This window comes from Enhydra lutris, unplaced genomic scaffold, assembly GCF_002288905.1.
Source record: "Enhydra lutris kenyoni isolate GAN:26980312 unplaced genomic scaffold, ASM228890v2 scaffoldscaffold7, whole genome shotgun sequence".
In the NCBI taxonomy this organism is placed as follows: domain Eukaryota; kingdom Metazoa; phylum Chordata; class Mammalia; order Carnivora; family Mustelidae; genus Enhydra; species Enhydra lutris.
Window position 1 is genome coordinate 23,679,421 of NW_019154091.1, and position 17,922 is coordinate 23,697,342.

General features: G+C 36.2%; 1 protein-coding gene across 2 annotated transcripts in view; it reads right to left on the reverse strand.

Moving 5' to 3' along the window:
• The window catches only part of LOC111142108 (neuron navigator 3), a 387,056-nt gene that overhangs the window by 66,489 nt on the left and 302,645 nt on the right, over positions 1 to 17,922 (reverse strand). For both annotated transcript variants that reach the window (XM_022495074.1, XM_022495073.1), the window contains exons 17-20: positions 17,303 to 17,344; positions 15,724 to 15,884; positions 9,489 to 9,677; positions 6,030 to 6,082 (exon numbers count right to left, since the gene is read on the reverse strand). In XM_022495074.1, the coding sequence (XP_022350782.1) occupies positions 6,030 to 6,082; positions 9,489 to 9,677; positions 15,724 to 15,884; positions 17,303 to 17,344 (445 nt within the window). The remainder of the gene's footprint in view (positions 1 to 6,029; positions 6,083 to 9,488; positions 9,678 to 15,723; positions 15,885 to 17,302; positions 17,345 to 17,922) is intronic.

A 17,922-nucleotide genomic window follows, 5' to 3' on the forward strand; every position in this document is an offset into this window, starting at 1 on the left:
CACAGAAAATCAGTTCATTAGTTTCTATCTTCTTTCACTGTCCCTAATGATGATTCATTAAGTTTACTGAGCTGCAAGTCAGCAAAACAGTAAAATGCCCAGTGTCAAGATGGTGATAAAAGTGGCTGGCAAACATCTTGGGTCATACACATTATGGCAATGAGGACTGCTGGAGGAACTCGCAGGCTGTTTTGGACTCAGTTGCAGAAAATTCCTAGCTCTGTTTTTCTTCTTTGTGCTGGGCTGCAAAATGCCAGAAAATGAGTTACGTGCACCATTACATTTGGAAAGCTCCCTTACTCTGGAAAAAGCTGGAGAATGAAAATATCGCTGAACACTACAAATCTGCCTGCTCCCTTGAGCCATTTCAAAGCAAAAACAAAAACAAAAACAAAAAAAAACCCCTCTTATCTCCTATCTCTCCTTTGGGGATATTTCTTGGTTAACTGATGCAGAAGTACCTGAACTACTTTTTATCCCCCCCCCTTTTTTTCTACAGAAAACATAAAATAAAACAAAGGAAAATAAATAAAAAGATATTTTTATGCATAAGTATTTCTTGAGTGTTCTCTTTCCTATATTTTCTCTACTCTTAAAAATAATGTATAGTTAATAATACAGTATTTAAATAATAGAGTAGTTAAACAGTAGAATCCTAATAGTCTTTATAAGGAAACTGTTTTAAAAATCAATGCAAGGGGCACCAGGGTGACTCAGTGGGTTAAGCCGCTGCCTTCGGCTAAGGTCATGATCTCAGGGTCCTGGGATCGAGCCCCTACATCGGGGCTTTCTGCTCAGCAGGGAGCCTGCTTCCTCCTCTCTCTCTCTGCCTGCCTCTCTGCCTACTTGTGATCTCTCTTTGTCAAGTAAATAAATACAATCTTTAAAATAAGATAAAATAAAATAAAATAAAAAATAAAAATCAAGAAAAATCAATGCTAACGTAAGACTTGAATATTTTACATCCCAACTTTAATTTTTAAGGGAAGATTTTATTTTTTTAATTCTAATAATTTTAAGGTTTTAGATACAGTTTGTTTCTAAACAGAAGTAGAGAATTCATTTTAAGATAGAAATTTCATCTTAAAGCCAAAGAAAGCTGGAAGTTGTTTGCCTTAAGACATATGGTACAATTAACTGACTATTTGTTTTCCCTAGAACTTCACATGTTTATTGCCACTATCTTCTGCCCAAATCCTGCTCCAAGTCCCACCAGGATTATATAAAACTGATAATAAATAATTTGTATGTTTAAAAAAAAGCAATGTATTCTACTTAACAAAAAATTTAAGAAGATATCATATTTTCTCATTAAAATAACCTCAAGTAAGTTATATATACTACCCATAAGCATAACCATTATATATTAATTCTATAGGTATTATATATAATAATGACTTTTCTTGTCCCTGTGTTTTCAGAACTATCTTTTTCCTTAATCTTTGCCTCTGTTCATACCCTGTGGCTATTAATACTAGGTAAGGTGTTATCATCAAGCTGAAGCAGTGTGGTGAGATATTAACATTATGTTTCTTTCAGCGATATAGGCTTGGGATTAATGATGATGGAATGTGATTACTTGCCATTTTTAAATGATGGTTTTGAACCAAGCCCAATGTCCTGAAGGATGGTAGACAGTATAAAACATTTTGCCTAAATAAAAATACATCAGATGATTCTTTATTCCATAAACCATTAATTGGCCATTCATTAACCCATTCAAAGTTACTAAAAAAAAAAAATTTTCTTCAGCATTAGCTGTGTATTAAGAAATATGTTAATGAACCAAATATAGCCCCTGCTCTTATTACTATAAATTAGATTCCAAGTACAAAACAGATTCAATAAAGTTTTTAGTATATAATCAGTCAGAAAGAACCTATTTACTGCAAGGATCAAAGGGTCAGGAATATAAAGAATAAAAAAAAGAGCTCTAGAATTAAAAAGAAAAATCACACAGCCTTCCTCAGCCTATTTTCCCCACTTTCCATAGAGATATGGATAATAAGGAGTAGGTCTTTCCTATGAGAAAAGCAACAGCACAGTCATAACTAAGAACCCAAACTGAGTAAGAAAAGAAGAGGCGGCAGAGGCAGGAACAAGCCTGAGAAGACAGGCCAACATCTAAAGGGGGAGATGCCAAGTGACGGTAAACCTGAAGGAATTTAACCTCAGTGTTGCTCCATATTCTGATTACATTAAAAGAATCTAGTAATTTGCATTTTTAGATAAAAGCTCCAGATTTCACAGTGTTGGCTTGGATATAACACAAGCACACAAACTCTTAAGTTTGCCAAAGGTAACAACTTGGCAGATGAAATTAGGCCTGTGATTTCCAACCAATATGCAAATTCCTGCAATCTTTCTGCTCAGAATTCTGTAAGGTGATATACTCAACTTTATAACAAGATACTCTGGAAAATTTACCGAACCGTTAATGACAGAAGCTTTAAAAGATCTACAGGGGGAGAGTCCTTCCAATGAGATTTGTTAGATTGATGACTTTATAGGTAAATGTTCTTTGCAACAAGCCATCGTTATTAGATTTATTATCTCTAAGTGAAATACATACAGCAAATATATAATTCTATAAGCTATATACATGATGTTAGAGTAAACAAGGTTCATACTCATGGTTCATAAAAACAGTATTTTGCCTAATAAGAGCAGATAGAGCTTAATATTCTTTTTTTTTTTTAATTTAGAATGTTGTTAAGTTCAGAATTTTTTTTTAAAGATTTTATTTATTTATTTGTCAGTATGAGAGAGAGGGCGCACAAGCAGTGGGAGGGGCAGGCAGAGGGAGAAGCAGGTTTCCCACTGAGCAAGGAGCCTGGTGGGCTTAATTCTAAGACTCTGGGATCATGACCTAAATCAAAGGTAGACGCTAGCCGACTGAGCCAGCCAGGCATCCTGAGCCTAATATTCTTCTTTTAACAAAAAAAAAAAAAAAGAAGGACTTTTTCTCCCCATAGACACTTAAATTATTTTATGAAGGAACGCCATCAAGTTGTCTTAGCTATATACTGCAGAACTTCAAAAGATGCAATTCACATAGACTATGATATAAACAGTGCTCTTAGAACCATGTAGGACACCATAATTTTTATAATTTATGGTAAACAATATTTATTTCTTATCATTTTTATAATTAATTTTAATTTATAATATTAATTTTTATAATTATGGTATACAATATTCCTGGTCTTCTCTAATAATTATGTGAGACCCACGGGATAGATGGGATAGGCCTGGAGGTTGTTTTCCAATTTTATTTTACAGGTATAGTCCAGAGAAACTTAGCAGTCTGCCTGATGTCACACAACAGCCGCTGATAGAGTTAGGCAAGAATGAAAATCAAATGAATCTTGATCCACAGTCCTTAAAGGAGTGAAAAATAGTGATAAAATTGCCTTTTGCCTTCATGGTTTAAAAAGCACTCTCACAGATATTTTGTCATTGACAGTGGAATCTCAGTGCATGATAATGGGGGACGGAAGTCAAAATGACTCCTCATTATCTCTGATTTTTCTCTTTATCAGTCCTCCAAATACGCATTTATTTGAACTGTTCAACTCTAGATTATGAATTCAAGAATATAATTTCTATCATTTTCTGTACAGCTATTTGAATTCCCTAATATCCTAAAAATCACCTTCTCACGTGGCTTGATCACCTAATCCATTCTTTTCACACATAACACAAGGGTATTTTCATTTCTAAATTTTGGCATAAACATATACATATATAGTCACTTTATTTTAATCTCTGTTCCCATTTTGTATCCTACTGATACTGCAATATTTCTCATTTATGCTTTCTGATTGACATCTGCTCTTATTTATTTATTTATTTAGGTGGGGGAGAAAATCTTTTTTTTTTTTTAGATTTTTTTTTTTAAAGATTTATTTATTTATTTATTTATTTGATAGAGATCACAAGTAGTCAGAGAGGAAGGCAGAGAGAGAGGAGGAAGCAGGCTCCCTGCTGAGCAGAGAGCCTGATGCGGGACTCGATCCCAGGTCCTGGGATCATGACCTGAGCCAAAGGCAGAGGCCTTAACACACTGAGACACCCAGGCGCCCCTTAAGACTTTTATTTATTTGCCAGAGAGAGACACAGCGAGAGAGGGAACACAAACAGAGTGGGAAAGGGAGGAGCAGGCTTCCCAGTGAGCAGAGAGCCCGATTTGGGCTCCATCCCAGGACGCTGGGGTTGTGAAGAAGGCAGATGCTTAATAACTGAGCCACCCAGGTGCCCCAAGGGAGAGAGACAATCTCAAGAAGGCTCCATTCCCAGCATGGAACCCAATGTGGGGCTCGATCTCACAATCCTGAGATCATGACCGGAGCCAAAACCAAGAGTCAGACAGTTTTTACTGTTTCTACAGTTTTTTAAATGTCCCTCCTCTGTTCCCTATAAACCTGCAATATCCAATATAGTAGCTACTAGGTACATGTGCCTATTGAAAGTTAAATTAATGAAACTTAAAAATTCAGTTCCTCCATCACACCAGAGACACTCACTGCAAATACTCAACAGCCACATGTGGCCAGAGGTTACTGTATTAGTGCAATGACAGAGCATTTTTATTATCACAAAATTTTCTAGTGGACTCTGGTTACATACTAATTGGCCATTTGTCTTCCCTTAAACCATGCTCCTTTTCTTCTTGAGTGTTTCTCAGGCTGAATGAAGGTAATTTTATCCAAATACTATTTTTACACGTATTTAAAATATTTAATCAATCTGCATCTTTTTAAAATAAAATTATTTACTCATTTGAGAGGGAGAAAGAGCACGAGTGGAGGGGAGAGGCAGAGGGGAAAGCAGGCTCCTCACTGCGCGGGGACCCTGACATGGAGCTTGATCCCAGGACCCTGAGATCATGACCTGAGCCGAAGGCTGAAGCTTCACCCTCTGAGCCACCCAGGCGCCCCTCATGCCGCATCTTTTGATGTTAAGCAGAGACTTCAACCACAATGGTTTAAGTCAGAGCACATCTCCCAACAAGCAGTGGCACTGGGCCAATTAGGAGGGACACTCAGTGTTAACACATTTCTTTTATCTGTTTTTTTCCAAAACATTTCACCTTTCTCACTTCTTATCCATTTGCCAAAGCAGTAAATTTAAATAACAATAGTGATTTTTCCATTTATAGAGTGTAATTGGCAAATTAAAAGGAGAAATGATGAGAAAAATATTGTCTTTCCCAACAGTAGTCTGATCTTGAGTAACTATCCAAAGCAGTAACTATGCAAAATGAGCTTCTAAAAGGAGGGCCCTAATATTGAAATCTAATGAAATGAGTAAAACAATTAGTATTGCCCATCACACTTAACTGGTCAGTGACAGCAAAGACTGAACTTTTTATGAACCTTTCAGTACTGGACTAAGGATTATTCACTGTGCTCAAGTCCCAGTGAAATTCAGTAAACTAAATAGATCTCACTCTTGGGATGCCTTGGGTGGCTTAGTCAGTTAAGCATCTGCCTTCAGCTTAGACCATGATCCCAGGGTCCTGGGATCGAGTCCTGCTTCAGGCTCCTTGCTCAGTGTGGAACCTGCCTCTCCCTCTGCCCGCTGCTCCCCCTGCTTGTGCTCTCTCTCTGACAAATAAATAAAATCTTCAAAATAAATAAGTAGACATCACTCTTATAGAGAAAATACCATAGGACCATCACCAGTCATGGCTCAGAGATCTGAACAAGGAAAACTAGTCAATATCATAAATTTATGGTACAGCCCAGTACATGGGTTCAGGGATTCCCAGTCATACCCCAACAGGTTTTACGAGATTCAGTTTTTCATGCACTCACTGATTTTCCTAAGTACACAAAAGTCAAGTGAAGGCATATCTAAGTGGGCCAAAGAGGGGCTGGCCCAGCGGCACCTGTCAGTGGATGGGGTATGAGGTCGTTCAGCACAGACTCTTATCTCACCGTGTAACTTCTGTGTCAATATCAATCTACTGAATCATCTGTGTGCTTGGAAACAGTAGAAGCTTTCTTTTCACAGCGGATACTTACTGTTGAGTAAAGAGAAGAAGTGCTGGAGACCAGTGATAATGAAGAACCGTGAACTGGAAAAAGCAAAAAAGAACAAGAGGTGATATAATGAAGTCAGCTCAGAAGCAGCAGGTCTTTGCTGGAGAGTGGAGAATAGGGAGGCGGGGAAGTAAAATAATAACAGCTAGATCTAAGAATCGGAGGGCAATTCTGCTGTCATTTTTTTGAGGTCAAATTGTTGAGACATGGGAAGGTCCCACACCTGTCCCCCTAAAATACCTCCTTCATCACGTTAGAGAGGATTGGACAAACACAAGCCCTTTGAGAAGACTGTGGGTTTATTTAAAGTTATAGTAAACTTTCACAGAATAAATAACCAGAAAATAGTGGAAATCTAAAATAAAGTTGCCAAAAACTTTTAAACTTAAAAAAAAAAAAAGCTTTATGTGTTTTATTTATTTATTTCATTTTTATACAACAGAGATCCATTTTCACTGTTTTCATTGTATGCTTTCAGGGGAAGAAGCATTTTATTGAACTTGCTATTTCAACATTATCTGTGATGAGTTGATTACGCTCTTTTAAATGAAAAATTATTGTTTCTTTTGTACTTCTAATCATAGAAAAAATGCTTGTTTCAAGGTGGTGTCTCACTGAAATTAAGAATGGAAATTGCATACTTTTACTGAGGTATACCAAAATACCATTTTAAACAATTGATAGACTGTTTTATATTTCTGCATATCCGATGTGTTAAGCCCAAAGGGTGGTAAAAGTGTGCTTAATTATATTTGTAGAAAAGTCCTTCTTCTTTTCACTGTGGGGTAAATTTATTTCTGAATATTCATCCATTCAACAAACATTAGTTGGGCCCACCCAATGTGACAGGCCCTTCCTAGTTTCTGGGACTATAAAAATGATGACATAATCCTAGGAGCTTAAAAAAAAAAAAAAAGCAGAAAGGTATACAACTAAGAAGATAATTACAATAGAGTAAAAAATACTCTCTAGTACTACAAGGGTATGTGGGAGATGCTTGCAAGCTGGTCTGGAGGCAATTGGGAAAACTGTGTAGAATTGTGGCAGTGTGTCTCAAAAGATAGGGATGAATTTGAGGGACACCAGGAAGAACCTCTTTAAAACTGACTTCATATAAACATATGGTCAAAAGAGCAATGAAGGACAACTCCCAGATATCTTGCTCAAGCAACTATCACCACTCTGTGAGGTGGGCAAAATGTTAGTCATCTAAAGAACACAATACAAATACAATTCCACATTCTTTCAACCTCCAATAACAGTATGCACTAAGTATGCACCAGAATGCACTAAGATTTTTGGCACGGTGTGCAGAAGGCAGGTGGACAATGAATCGGGCGATCCCATTTCTGGTCTGTTGCTGCTACTTGCTATTTATGGGTCTATAACCTCCTAGTGTGTGGCTGTTTATCTTCACGGTGATCATTGAGCAGAGAGGGCATCAGTAAAGCCCTTTCCACCTCACTAGTTCAATAATCCCTTGATTGTAGACCACAATGTAAGAATTAAAATAGTTCAGTGTTCAGCGTATGGGCATCAGAAAGCCATCTTGCCCACTCAGGCTGGTGTTCAGTAACTGAGATTATTTAAACCTCGTACACAGAAGGCAAGACTTTCCCAAGCATATGAAGAGCATTCCATCTGTAAATGAGGCACTCTAGAAGAGCCATCAGTATGCATAGCAAATTATTTTTATGGTATTATAAGATGCCAGTCTGTGAAGACAGTGATAGAACCATCTCAAAAAAGCAATGACTTTACATTTCCAATTAGTCCAATTTTGTCCATCTAGTCTGCCACAATCAGTAGACTCTCAGGGTGTAATCTACTGTCACCATGAACTCAGTTGTTCAGTTAATATCCCAAAAGGTAGTGGCAATGATGGTCAACCGATTTAGTGTCAGCAGATTAAATGGACAGTAGTGGCCTGAAAACATGAAACCAATGCTCATAGCTATCTAAACTTTGAATCAGAAGAGCCTTTAAGAAAGTAGGAAAGAGAAAGAGAAAGGAACAGAACTACTCCCTCATTTCATTTTCATGACAAATCTGTGAGATTACAGATGCAGGAATTAGCACTACTGATTGATGAAGTTAAGAAATTGGCTGAAGTTCAGACCACAAATAAATGGATGACCAGAGGCTTAAAACTGGATATATTTCAGGATCTGGAGTTCTTTCTTTTATATATAATCATTAAAGACTAGGATAGTTAGCTGATTTCATATTTGATTTTGTTCTTTTTTAAAATTTAATTTAATTTTATTTATATTCAATTAATATATAATGGATTATTAGTTTCAGAGGTAGAGGTCAGTGATTCTTCAGTTGTATATAACACTCAGTGCTCATTACATGACGTGCCCTCCTTAATGCCCCTCACCCAGTTACCCCATTCCCTTCAGCAGCTCTGTTTGTTTCCTACGGTTAAAAGTCTCTTATGGTTTTTCTCCTTCTCTGATTATGTCTTGTTTTATTTTTCCCGCCCTTCTCCTATGCTCCTCTGGTTTGTTTCTAAAATTCCACATATGAGTGAGATCATATGATAATTATCTTCCTTTGATTGGCTTATTTTGCTTAGCTTAATACCCTCTAGTTTCATCGACATCCTTGCAGATGGCAAGCAATTGCACTCCTAGGTATTTACCCCAAAGATAAAAATGTCTGATTTTATTCTGATCAATTTAAACTTTTATGTTTACCTTTATTTTATTCTCAGCTGATATGCTTTATAGTATGTGTGCCACAATTTTTCTTTGTGGATACTTTTAAAAATCATTCATTAAATCGAAAAGGAAAATCTCTCAAATATTAATTATCAAATTTCACACCTGCAGTTATATAGTTTAAAAAAATAACATACATTTGAACGTCCATTAAGTCTCCTGAGTTTTTTGAATAGAACTACTATAAAGTATTCACACACAACCTTATTACATTGGATAAGAAAATGAAACTTAGAAGACAAAAAGTAGACATGATATGAATTCTATTATGATATGATAACAAGAACCAACACCAGAGGGAGTTTCTGAGGATACAAGCTGGCAATGTGTGGTAGTTTCGTAAAGTAATTTTTTTGGTTCATGTATCTTTATGATTCTTTAACCAAGATGTCAAACAAAACTGGCTCTGATATTGGACACACAAGAGCAAACAGTCTCTAAAATAATGAGGATTTCTGTATGAGAATACCGGATTTGTTCTGAACTGTTCTATAACCAAGTATTAATCTACACAATTTCTGGCATATTTCCAAATGCATAAAGAAACAGAAGGTAATGCAGACTAAAACCTCTTCAAGCTTCAGGGCTCCCTAAATGAGAGTTACACTTAACTCATTTATTTACTCTTCAGGATCCTTGTGATGGCGACTGATGTGACAGTTTTCATCTCTGAGTTAAATAAAGGAACTCGATCTTTATTTCCCCCTATGCCTACCTTCTTCCATGCTGTCTCGGAATGAGCCTGAATGACTGATGGCACGTGGCCTTTCTTCCAGAGACGTGGCACTCCCACAAAGCTGGGAGTCATCGTAGAGATCGAAGGAAGAGTCTTGGGCTGGGATGCTATTTGAACGCATCATGCTGGGCCCAGGAAGGTTAAATTGAGACAGATTGGTTGGGCTCACTGAAAAACAAAGCACACATAGACTCATTATTCTGGGGCTTGGATGATGAAAACAGTTGGCTGCTGGAAAGTGAGAATGTGATCCCAATTCTACGGAAACGTGCATTTAATGGGTGTCTCTATTGAAGGTAGGCTGACAGTCTGCCCCTGAAATGTTCAATAACAGTTTCAGGAGAGTCCCTCTTTTCTCTAACACTTGCAAGGCCAGCAGTATGTCAATTTCTAAAGCAATATTAAACAAAGCTGCCAAGCAACCTCTTTTGTTCATGCTAGAAATACAACAGCATGGTATATCCTGCTGGAGATTATGAAGAAAAGATTGCCTGCGTAGGCTCTGTAGGTTTCTTTTCAAGAAGAATACACCTCTTTAATGGAAAAAACAAAATCAAAAAGAAAACACAAGAAACCCAAATGTCCCACGAAGACCCTTTTGAAGCTTCCAGACAAAGACTTTCATCGTTCTGAGTTCTGAATTTATGTAAGTCCATGATCAGCACCATCATTATTATCAGGGTTACTTATAAAAGAAGAATATGAAATTTTTCTTTAAATGAAATGTAATCTATGTGGTTTATAGCTTATCGTCAGGTTAATCACACTGAACTCTTCTACTGCATCTAAGACCAGAGTCCAGAGGGAAGACTGTCTAATCTCACAAACCTGTTGTGTTTCCCAAGAAGTACCTCATGTTCATAATTTGAAACAAGAATTTATTTACTTAGGGTTCATTGCCAAAGAGTTCTAATAACACTCAGCTTTTTATGCCCACTGATAATTATGAATTTAAAGAAAGATGTGGTTGACTGAAAGTACAGCTGCTTCAGAAGCAATACCATCTTAAAATGTGGAACAAAAGCAAAGCACAAAATTGGGAAAGATATTTATCACAAATGTTCATATTTAAGAAAAGTAAGTTGTTACAGAAATGTGAGTAGGCAGGCAGGAACCACTTACGCAATCACAAAACATGTGGGTACTTTCAAAAACTTAGGGAATGCACGTCACTGGTTTAGAATGAGTGATTATCATTTTAAAATTTGCTATTTTTTTCTTTGACATGGGAATTACATTTCTTTTTAATATAATGACTAGCTTTCAAAACAATGTAAAATAAGAGGCATATATACTGTGAAGCAAATGAAAGGGAATATTTTCTATTTTCCAGACACTATGCTGGCTGTTTTAAAGGTTTTGATGAATTCATACACACAACAACATTCTGATAGAGCGGTTGTGGATCGGAATAAAAAAAGAACAAGAAAAAGGAAAGAAATACAAGATTTAGAATTATATCTGTGTGTGCATATATGAAATACAACAAAAGATGAAAGAAATTGTGAATGTGTAAAGTGTGCAATCTGTTGGAAGGAAGAAAACCCTGAGGGAAGGAAAGAAAGAAGAAAAGAAGGGAGGGTGAGGAAGAGAAAGGGAAAGTGAGGAGAGAGAGAGAGAGGGAGAATGAGAAGAGAGGGAGAGTGAGGAGAGGAAGGGAGAGAGAGGGGGAGAGGGTGGAGAGAGAGACAGAGAGAGAGTGAGAAAAGAGGAAGAGTGAGGAGAGAGAGAGGAAGAGTGAGGAGGGAGAGAGAGAGAGAGAGGGGAGAGAGTGAGAGGGAGGGAGACATCTTTCAGGTACATTCTGTCAGCCAGCATTGACTAGTTCAATATGATTGCTAACCAACTGCCAGAAGATACACCGAAGGACATTCTAGACTTGAATGTTTATGTTTAGAGCACCTGGATTAGAGTAAATCATCCTATTCTATGTCCACAGTATGGACTGTCTCTTTGCTAAATGAATGGAGTATTCAACACATTTGTAAATGTATTATGTTAATATGTATCTAGAAGTTAGAAGGTCATTTCACTCACTATTTGGCTTTGCATAATGGTAGCAGAGCTATCCAAGTAAATTGTCCTTTTATAATTTCAAAACATGTGACTTAAATCATCCAAGAAATAATGAGGATTAGGGTGATTTTTTTTTTTATTTGACAGAGAGAGAGAGATCACAAGTAGGCAGAGCAGCAGGTTGGGGGTTGGGGAGCAGGCTCCCCGCCAAGCAGAGAGCCTGATGCAGGGCTCAATCCCATGACCCTGAGATCATGACCTGAGCCAAAGGCAGAGGCTTATCCTACTTAGCCACCCAGGGGCCCCATTAGGGTGAATTTTAAAGTGAAGAGTTTGTATTTACAGTTTTGATAGCTTCTCCACTGAAACTACACCCATGCTATTTAAGAATGTTCAGTTATGTTAATGTCTATGACAGTTCTGCTTTTTGGGGTCAGTGGTTGAATAGAAAGATATATATGGCATGGTCCTAACTTCAACAATGGCTACTAGCAGAGGTGACTGAAAGGAAGAAAAATTAATATGTAAATAAACCAAGAAAAATTATACAACAGAGGACAAAAATATGATGGACAAAGAATTTCTGCAATGGTACACAAATTAGCACAGGGATTCTATACTGGCTTTGCTTTCCATTTGCTTCAGGCAAATGTCTCAATCTCTACCCTTCAGTTTCATCATGAATTACAATTTTTTGAAACAGCAGAATAAATGACCTCCGGACTCATTCAAAGCTTAGAGACACAGCAAAATTTCTAAAAATGAGAGATATAGATATGACCATGTATTAGGGGAAAGGGGTCTGCTGACTTTGTCTTAAATTATATTTCAGAACAAAGACCCTGTTTTTATTAAATTAAATGTTGATTTTGGGGATTTGGGGAGAATGGACCTGATGGAAATATGGAGTGGGTTTTTAAATACCTCAAGGTCTCTCTTTGACTTTGCTACTATATCTAGACATGTTAGCTAGTGAGTTTATGACATTGTTTTAAAATAAGAATATTCATATGGAACCTTATTTTAACTTATTTTGTGGAATCTGGGACTATCACTAGAAACTAGGTAGCAACTCAAGAAAATTTTATTTGATTTTTTTAAAAGAGGAAGTTCAAAAGTGTGATATATCTAGATTCAGAAGTTTCTGTCATGGGTGGGTTTAGAGAAGAAGCTAGAGATATCATAAGTATTTAACTAGTAGTTGAATAATTGAACCAGAGGTAGGTGTCTCCTGTCTCTGAGATTCTATACTTTCATGAATATAGAAGAAGAGGGTTAATTCTCAATAGCTTGAAAGGTGAATATGGAGAGAGGAGTAGGAGGGCACTCAAGGTGGAGGAACCCTTGGATGCAAAAGCATAGAAATTTCTCCATAAAGTTGTTTAAACAATACTCTGTATGCAAGAGGATCCAACAAATGTATAGAACTCCTAGGTGAGAGGCTGACAGTAATACTTTTACATACTAACCCCTACAGCAAGGAGAAAATGAGGCTGAGGAACTGTCACTCATGGGAAGATGACAATAAGTCTCAGCCAGTTATAAGATGCCTTACAAAGACTATGACCAACAGTAAACAAAATTTCAAACAAAGATTATTTTGTTTACATAAGTTATGTTCTGATTTGCTTTCTTGAGTAGAATGGTTTCTATTACAGGGATCATACCTACACCAAGAACTACACGCAAACCACAGCTTACTCATGCTACTCTACCGATAATGAGGTAACTGAAGTGATCTTAAATTTCTGTTCATTATATAGGACTTTTTACAGTAATATTTCTAAAAATTTTATGTATTAACATATTTTAATAAGGAAAAAGGATAAAGAAAACACAGGTATTGTAATTACTATTAAGTAATCACTTGCTGATCATTCAGAAGAGATTATGATCAAATTGAAGACAAGTGATGACCAAAGTGAACTGCAAGACAATGCTATCCATACTCATTAAAAAATTCCATGATACATTTTTTTAAATTTAATAATAAAATAATCTTTAGTTATGATTACATTTTAATAGTACCCACTGTCTTACCTAGTAAATATAAATTCAGGTTGTCTGGAAATCAATAAAAGGTGGGGTTTTTTTTTTTTTCTTTTTAAGATGTATTTGAGAGAGAGAGCGCTAGCACATGAGCAAGGGGAGGGGCACAGGGAGAGGGAGAGAGAATCCTAAGCAGACTCTGTGCTGAGTGTGGAGCCCCATACAGGTCTTGATTTCATGACCCTGAGGTCATGACCTGAGCTGAAACCAAGAGTCTGATGCCCAAATGAGCCACCCAAGTACCCTGCAATAAAAAATAAGTTTCATGTTTTTAAAATGGGTCATTTTTTCTTTAAAATAACACAGCATAGAGACCTCAGAACACCTGATTTTAAGCCATGTATGCTTATAAAATTTGGATGGGCACATGAGAATGTGTTGACATGTATGGGAAGGTCTTCCTTTTTAAGTCCCAATGGGTGAAAATGTTGATAATGATGGTAGAGGCAGTAAGACCAATTTGAATTACACTGCTATTTTCTGATAACATAAAGCATAGTTTCTGATAAAAATGATGAGGTAACAAGGTCTTTTAAGTCTTATACTCTCTTGGTACACATAAATCAGTCTTGGTACACATAAATCAGTCCCCCATAATAAACCTAGATACTTTGGATCCATTTCACAGATGAGGAAATTGACTTTGCCAAGGTCAGACATAGTAAGTGGTGAGCATTTTTTTTTCCAAATAATAATGGAACAGATGGATTTAATCAAAACAATATAAATGTGAAAATAGTGGGGGTAAGAATTCAGTTATTCAAATTAATGTCAGGTATTGAAAAGATTGACAGGAGACAGAGGGTATCTAGCAAACTCATCATTCCAAGTGGTTTGGTTTTGTTTCAGATGCTGCATAAAATTAGAGTTAATTTCATATTCTTATGAGTTTATAAAAAACATTTTCAATTTAGTTTTTGAAGTTAAAATTTTAAGCTTTTTGCTATGTTTTATAATTACAATTATAAGTAAAGGCTATACCATCTGTTTTCATTATGAGGCAAATAAGTGTCTCCCTGTGAAGGTGTAGCAGCAAAAACTTGGTATTTAATAGGAATTCATTAGCTCATACGGACCCGTGACCAAAATAATTGTTTTCTATTGCCAAAGCTTTATTCTGTAAAGCAGGAAGAATTACAAGAGAAAAGAAAGAGCTGTGAGTGTCCTATAGGATTGAAAAAGTTGAAAAGCCCAAACTATTCAAGAATTTGGACAACTGGTGGGTCCATTACTAGAAAAATGGTTGAAGCAAAATAATAATAATAATAATAATAATAATAATAATAATACTTTATATGTGATTTTATAGAATAAAAATCTAATTTTAAAAGCATTGGATCTATTAAATTAGAACTGGCATGTTTAGACTTCTTTCATTACTTTGTCACTCTTCCCTATGTTTTCTGTGACATTTATACAAATGATTTTACACTTCATACAAATGATGCTAAGCACAAAGTAATGCAATGGTTAAATTTGTCACTTTTTTCCTTGTACTTATCAAAAAATGTTCACAGGGGTTATTCATATTCATTTTAGTGAGAGTTTTGAAATGCTATTCATTTTGATTACCTGTAAAAAAGTGATCTTAGAGTCACGGAGTTACTATCTCCTTCTTCTTAATTATTTATATTTTGTTTTTCTACAAAAGTATGATAAATTTTGTCAAGGATTTTTAAAAAATTAAGCAAATGTTTTTTCTTAAATGTTTTTAAAAACAAGCAAACTTGCTTGTTTTTAAGCAAAAAACAAGGAGATGTTTTACTGTTTTTTAAGAGGACTTTGAGAAAAACGCCTAAGCTTGAAGTCAGGTGTTCTGGGATCAATTACTGCCTCTGCCCCTTATGAATGGTGAGACCTTTTTGTGAGTGAAATGACCTCTCTGTGCCTCTGGATCCTAGATTGTAAAATCACAGCAGTCGTACCAATGTCAAGTTGTCGCTCATTGTCACGAGCAATAAACTGCATAACCTTTGGAAAGTGTTTTGTGACTAGCCAGCCATCAAACAAATAAAAGGTACTCTTAAGGTGTCTTTATCTTTTCCTTAAGTGAACATGTTTTATAACATGTTTTACGGAGAGATCGCAGTGCTCCTGTGAGGGCAGATGGTCAAAGGAACAAGATGAAATGGTGTTCAGAATATTTTACCCAAGTTGGAAAAGTGGTATTTTCCTGTGGCGGAAGATGACATGGCAGAAGGGGAGAGCAGAGGGGACTGGTTGCCAGCATCTTGTAGCCCTCCGGTGGAATGCGAGCGCAGCCACTCTTTGCCCTCTTCTTGGTTGGCCTGCCGAGATGATGGGGTGTATCTGCAAAACAGCACAGCTAAGACACTGAAGCACATCTACGGGGGGCAAGGCAATACCAGGACAAGGAAACAATCGAAAGGAGCTTACTATTCAGACTGAACAACATTCTCAAACAGATTGAATCTAATTATAATTGCTTAGTTCTTCCAGATGATCTGACACCATCTGTGTGAATCTCACAGGGGAAAAAGAAAAAAATAAAGGATTTTGAAAGGGAAATTATGCTTCTGTGAGATATGTAGTTGAAAATCATAAGCAATGAGCAGACAGCCAAGTTAATTGAGAGGGACTCAAAAGCACAGTGCTTGGAAGGATGTGAAGAGGGTGAAAGCACAGACTGAATATGGCAGACAGTGCTAGGCCAGGAGCCAAGGGAACTGGAGTGATGGCCACAGAAAGGCATAGGAAATGGAACACAAATTGACAGATCTTTTTTGGAAAAAAAAAAAAAAAAAGGAAAACATTTAAAAATACCAGATTTATTTGGTTAAAATGGCACTTGACATCATGTCTAGATTTTTTTTTAAAAAAAGGGAAAAAATGGGCTCACTTTAGTAGAAAATAAATTTCTGAAAGAAAATCTTGAAATGGAATAATTGCAAGCTGTTTCCTATTATTAAGGGACTGGCGAGAAAAAGGATAACAGGGAAAGACCTATTTGGCCAGTGCTCATTTTCACCAGAGTAAGTAAATTCTTAACATCAAAGAACAGTTGACTCATTAAGTTCATATGTGTTATACCTCTATTAGTCATTCATTTTATATCCTCTCCTCAGATTAAATCATATAGTAAAGGAAGGCCATGGATTAAATTTTCATTTTAGTTTTTATGATGAACTGAATGATGACTTTGAGATTATTACATTATCCTAGACTAATTCATTATCTAAATGGACTAGCACTCCTGAAAAACCAAAATGAAAACTCTGGAGTTTTTACCAAAAGGATTCTTTAAAAATTCATACCTTAATTATAGTATTTGTCCTCTGATGATGAAAATGTATTTTCTTTTATTCAAATTAGAGCATCCTTCAACCTTTCAACATTAACTGGCCACATCTGTAGACTATATGGGTTGAGGTTTTGCAAGCATATGCCTCCAAGATGCAAATGTTAGGGAAGTTAATTTTATTTTAATTTATAGAAGTGACTTCTGAAATCTACCAAAAATTGCTGCTCCCCAAATAATGACATTAGACTGGATTTAATTTACGTAGTCTTGACCTCTACTGGTATCTCTAACCAGAGGCTTATCTCACCAACTCCTCAGGCCAGAGAAAACATTAGGATTAAAATTGATGCCATCCTCAATGGCAGATACCTCATTGCAAACAAAGAAAGAAAGAGGGAGAGAGACAGCACACAAAGTTTACATAACAACAGACAAAGGCAGCAATGGTGCTGAGAGAAATATCTACCTTAGTCCCTTTTTGGGTAGTGTATTTCTGTCAAGCTGCATGCTGTTAAAACAAAGAAAACCCCTAAGGACATAATGCAAACAAAACCTCCAAATTACACATCCAACAAAAACGGTTCTCTGAACTTCACAAAATAAAATTTTTGTCACATATATTTGATGCTTAACTTATTGGAAAAGGCCAACCAAAGGTGACCAGAGGTCTACTGTTTTAACATGTTCAGTGATAATTTAGTGACAGGATTATGAGCACGTAGACTAAGTCATTTGTTGACATAATTCCCCTGTAGGTTCTGTTTACCTACCGCTATGGTGGTTTTTGCTTCCGTGTGCAACTGACTAGACTTTCACTGTGATTTCAAATGCAAGAGAATCATAGGTGGAAATCAGATAGATCTGCTCTCCCTAAGTTAAAGTGACAACTTCTAATGGGTAGAGGAGATATAAAATACCTTAATACTTAATTTTTGTATTCATATTATTTTTAATAAAAATAAAGGCAGATCTATCCATTTGTTCTGCTCTCCCTAAGTTAAAGTGACAACTTCTAATGGGCAGAGGAGATATAAAATAACTTAATACTTAATTTTTGTATTCATATTATTTTTAATAAAAATAAAG